The sequence below is a fragment of the Poecilia formosa genome, unplaced genomic scaffold, assembly GCF_000485575.1.
Source record: "Poecilia formosa unplaced genomic scaffold, Poecilia_formosa-5.1.2 Scaffold376, whole genome shotgun sequence".
Classification (NCBI taxonomy): Eukaryota; Metazoa; Chordata; class Actinopteri; order Cyprinodontiformes; family Poeciliidae; genus Poecilia; species Poecilia formosa.
In genome coordinates, this window is record NW_006800315.1 from 278629 (window position 1) to 283248 (window position 4620).

The following is a 4620-nucleotide window of genomic DNA, read 5'->3' on the forward strand; positions in this document are numbered from 1 at the left end:
ATTTCACTGTAATTTGTAGAATTTTTTGCTAGTCTACATTCATGATAGTAGTTGCATCTCTCTTTTTGGTTATAATACAATATTTAGTTACACTTGTTCACGGACAAGTAGAGACAACCTGAGACAACTAGGGACAAGTAGAGACAACTAAGTTTAATCAGGGGAGCGACAGGAACAAGATCGTTAAGTTTTGTACTGGAATGACCGTGAATTAGCATCGCTGCTAGCAGCTCGTTTCTCTGAAGAGCTGACAGGAATAAAGAGAAAGGAGAGAAGCTGGTCAGAGTCTGAGCTGCTGTTAGCGCTGACGGTGTAAAACACCAGAACTACATAATATTAGCTCGGTGTGATGTGAATTTTATTTTTCATTTGTATTTAAAAAATAATAAAGTTCATGATCTGAGTCTTTATCATTATGAATGGGCCAGGAACATTTCTTATAAGACAAAATAAAATATCTGGGCTCATTTAGTCCATCAGAACCAGAACCTCGAGGTTCTCCATTGCTGAGTGTCGCTGCATATCAGCGGAGAGATGACCGCAGCTGCTGCGCTCCAGACCGCAATATGGAGAATCTCCCCACTGGACCAGAACCGAACCGAATCGCATATTAATCTGTTACAGAGAGCAACTTTCCACTGGAAAGTGTCTGCCCTTGTGATTCTCGGGTAACTGTTCTGTTCGTGGCTGTACTTTAATAATCAGACCAAGTTTACTTTGTGGCTGCAGCAGCAGGTGTGTTGATTGACACCCATTTTGTCTGATTTGAAGAAGGTGGGGGGCCAACTTCACTCAGGTGCTAAATATGCTAGTGCGGGTTATTTCCAGCCATTTCTTCAAGTCGCCATCCCTCCCCTCAATAGCTGTAGGTAGCGGTAAAACAATACTGCCGCATTTAAGCTGTGAAAACTGGAGTTCGCACATATTTTATAGCCTAAAACCTCTGTGGAAAGCCAGTTAGCGAGTTGCTAACCCGCAAACAAATGTCGGTTCCGGTTAGCAACGGAAGTCGTACCCATAATTCACGCAAAGCATCATGGGGCATAGGAATAAGGTGGATACCATAGACATAATATAAGCTTATATTATGTCTATGGTGGATACGTTAAATAACTTGATTTCTGTAACTCGCCACATCCAGGTGGCCAGATACTGCCACCTGCAGGTGGGAGGTAGCATCTCTTCAAGCTGATGCTTTTCAACATTTATTCAGAAAATTCATAAAATTAAAAAGAAAAATTTCAATTATGCATCACAGGAAGAAAAATAGCAGGGATCTTTTGATTTTGCACAAATTTCCACAACAACCGGAGGAGCTGTTCGCAGTGGCTGCTTCGCTGCTGCTGTTACCTTGGCCATCAGCATCTGCTGCTGCGCCTCGATCTGCTGCTGCTGCCTGGTGGCCATTTCCTGGAGCTCAGAGAGGGTCAGCTCTACCTGCGGGACCTGCACACACACGCACACACACACACACACACACACACACACAGAGTAAAGGACATTTTAACAGTGAGTGTCTCCAGAGCAGAGGTAGGTTTGGTTTAGAAAAACTTTTCCTGTCTGATTATTAAAACTGAAAGCTTTCTGCAGTAACTTCAGAACAAGTTGGCTCTAAATATGCTGAGTCACTGGTTACCAAGGTGATTCCCTGGTGTTCATGGGAGCAGCAGCACTGATGAAAACAGTTGCTGTGGCCACCATGCGATGGCAGCATGGACAGGTTAGAGGTTCTGCTGCAGGTGAAGCACCTGGCCACTGAACTTCATCTTCCTGCTACAGCTTTAACCGGCTCAGATCAGTTAGCTGTTAGCCAGAAGAGCTACTCTTTACTTCCCTCTAGTGGTGAAGCATAGGCATGCTAACCACTCAGGTCTGATGTTTTTCATATTTCCCATCAGTCACTACAGTTTTAGGATGAAGGCCATTTTCAAGATGGCTGACATATTTGAGCCTCTTAAAACATTTTTTGCCTTAAGATGTTTCCCATCTTCATGACAGATGAACTTTATAAAATGTGGGAGAATCATAACCTGAGGACTGCAGCTAGCGAGTCATCATGGTTAGCTTTAGCTTCTGCTAATCTTTAATGTGATTAGCACTTTAGCATTAGCATGTTTTTGTTAAGCAGTTTAGTATAATTTTGTGTGTAGCAGTTTAGCTTCTGCCATTTTCTTTTCAAGTGTTTAATGGATTACTGTTAGCATGGCTAAGATTTTTGTTTAGCAAATTAGTGGTTGGAAACACCAGAACCCCTCAGAACCCTCCAGAACCTCTAGAATCTCCAGAACCCTTCAGAACCTCTAGTACCCGCCAGAACCCTCTAGAATCTCCAGAACCTCTAGAACCCTTCAGAACCTCTAGAATGTCCAGAACCGTCTGGAACCTCCAGAACCTCCTGATCCTCCAGAACCCTGTGTCTGGTTCTGCGGGGCTCCTTATCTTGGTGGAGCCAGCAGAAGTTCAGCCGGTGTAGTCGATGTGTGGTGATGTCCAGCAGAACTCTGCCGGTTCCGCAGGCCCGGTCCGGCCCGGCTGCAGTACCTGCAGATTGTCCCAGGTGATCCTGCAGGAGCGGACTTTGATCTTGCTGCATTGTCCTTCCACCGTGAACTCCTGCACCAGGTCCACTTCGTTCCACTCCATGGTCCCGGCCGGGCCGGTCCGGCAGGGGAAACCGGACCAGACCAGAACTTTATCTGGTGTCGAGCTCAGGTCTACCTCAGATACAGTCTTCTTGGCGAGTTCTGCTGTGGGAACCGGGTCAGAACCAGCATGTTCTGTTTCTCTCCTCGTCCTGCTGCAGCTCTTTGCTGCGACACCCCCCCTCCCCCGTCTCTCGCCCGTCTCCTCTCTCTCTCTACTGCAGCAGAGCCGGCTTAGCCCCGCCCCCTCCAGATGTGCCTGATGAGGAAGATGATGCTGCCAGAGCGAAGAACAGAGGGAACGTCCTGCCGGCTGCGTCACGCTGCAGGACAGACGACTCGGTCCGACATTCTGCTGGTCCAGATGTGAATCCAGGATGTGGTCAGATCAGGAAAATTGACAGAGAAATGGTGGAGGATAGTCTGGAGCGGATCAGAACCGGAATCTGGACCGGATCAGGAGTTTAGCCCAATTCTGGGTCCAGAATAATCTGGTTATTGGTGCAGATGAACTGAATCTTTTGGTGTGAACAGTTCTTTTTCATTTTCATGTAAATCCGTTTAACCACTGCACTCGCTGCTAACTGCTAACCACTCACAGTTAACCGTTAGCCGCTAATCACTAGCCGCTAATCACTCACAGTTAACCATTAGCCGCTAATCATTAGCCGCTAACCACTCACAGTTAACCATTAGCCGCTAATCACTAGCCGCTAACCACTCACAGTTAACCATTAGCCGCTAATCACTAGCCGCTAACCACTCACAGTTAACCATTAGCCGCTAATCACTAGCCGCTAACCACTCACAGTTAACCATTAGCCGCTAATCACTAGCCGCTAACCACTCACAGTTAACCATTAGCCGCTAATCACTAGCTTCTAACCACTCACAGCTAACCACTAGCCTCTATCTGCTAACTGCTTTGTTAATAAAAAGTCTGGTTCTGCTTCTGCTGAGCCCAGGTTGGCCTGGTTCTGGTGCGGTCTGGTTCGGGTCGGACACTGACATCATCCTCCTGCTTCCTGTGAGGCCCCACCCCCTCACAGCTGATGTCACTTAAAGCTGCAGGCATCCTCTTAAAGCGACAACGTCCCATTAAACACACAGCCGCTGCATCTCATGGCGTTGCCATGGAGATGGATGTCTTGCATGTCCACCAGTCCTGTCCCCGTCCTGACCTGATCTCAGGCTACAGGTCAAAGGTCAAAACTTCTCCGTTCCAGGACGCTGATTCTGTTCAACCAATAAACCATCAGAACTAACCTGCAGCGGCCCGGTTCTGCTACTGACACTCGGTTCTGGTACCTGTGGAGACGGAGACTCTGCAAGGTGAGAGAAAGAGGAGGAAGAGGAGGAGCTTTCAGACAATCCTCTTAACCCGGTTATGTCATGGACCAGGATAATCCTGCCTTCACTGACCGACCTGACCGGATCAGAACCGGGTCATCACTGCAGCAGCCGAGGTTCAACATGGAGGAGGAAAAGGAGGAAGAGGAGCTGGCTGTTTCTACTGAGTTACTCAGAGACCAGACCGTCCTCAGCAGTCCGGTCCGGCCCGGTCCAGACCCAGTTTGATCACCACCACTTAGTGCTGGAGCCATATAATGATGACTGTCACTAATCCAGGATTACACACACACGCACACACACGTATGACTGTCTCAGACTATTTTTAGGTTCTGTTCCGCCTTCAGTCCAGACTCTGCTGGTTCTGACCAAGTCCAATTCAACTGTAAAACTAAAGCAGGTTCCTTCACTTACAGCTTTACTTTGACTAGATCAGAGGTTCCCAAACTGTGGGGTGCGCCCCCTAGGGGGGGCGCCGTGTCATTGAAGGGGGGCGCAGGAAGCCGTCTGGATGAAAAAAACAAAACAAAACATGAACACTGTATGGGCTGGGTTTTTACCTTAGAATGGCCAACTCTCTGTTATTCCTATATCAATTTGATACAGTAGGCTTTCACACTTCCCATAT

General features: G+C 47.6%; 1 protein-coding gene across 1 annotated transcript in view; it reads right to left on the reverse strand.

Moving 5' to 3' along the window:
* LOC103154213 (apoptosis-stimulating of p53 protein 1-like) overlaps positions 1 to 4620 on the reverse strand; it is a 24089-nt gene that overhangs the window by 15770 nt on the left and 3699 nt on the right. The window contains exons 4-6 of the mRNA XM_016662502.1: positions 2542 to 2747; positions 2308 to 2439; positions 1351 to 1446 (exon numbers count right to left, since the gene is read on the reverse strand). Of these exons, the coding sequence (XP_016517988.1) occupies positions 1351 to 1446; positions 2308 to 2439; positions 2542 to 2747 (434 nt within the window). The remainder of the gene's footprint in view (positions 1 to 1350; positions 1447 to 2307; positions 2440 to 2541; positions 2748 to 4620) is intronic.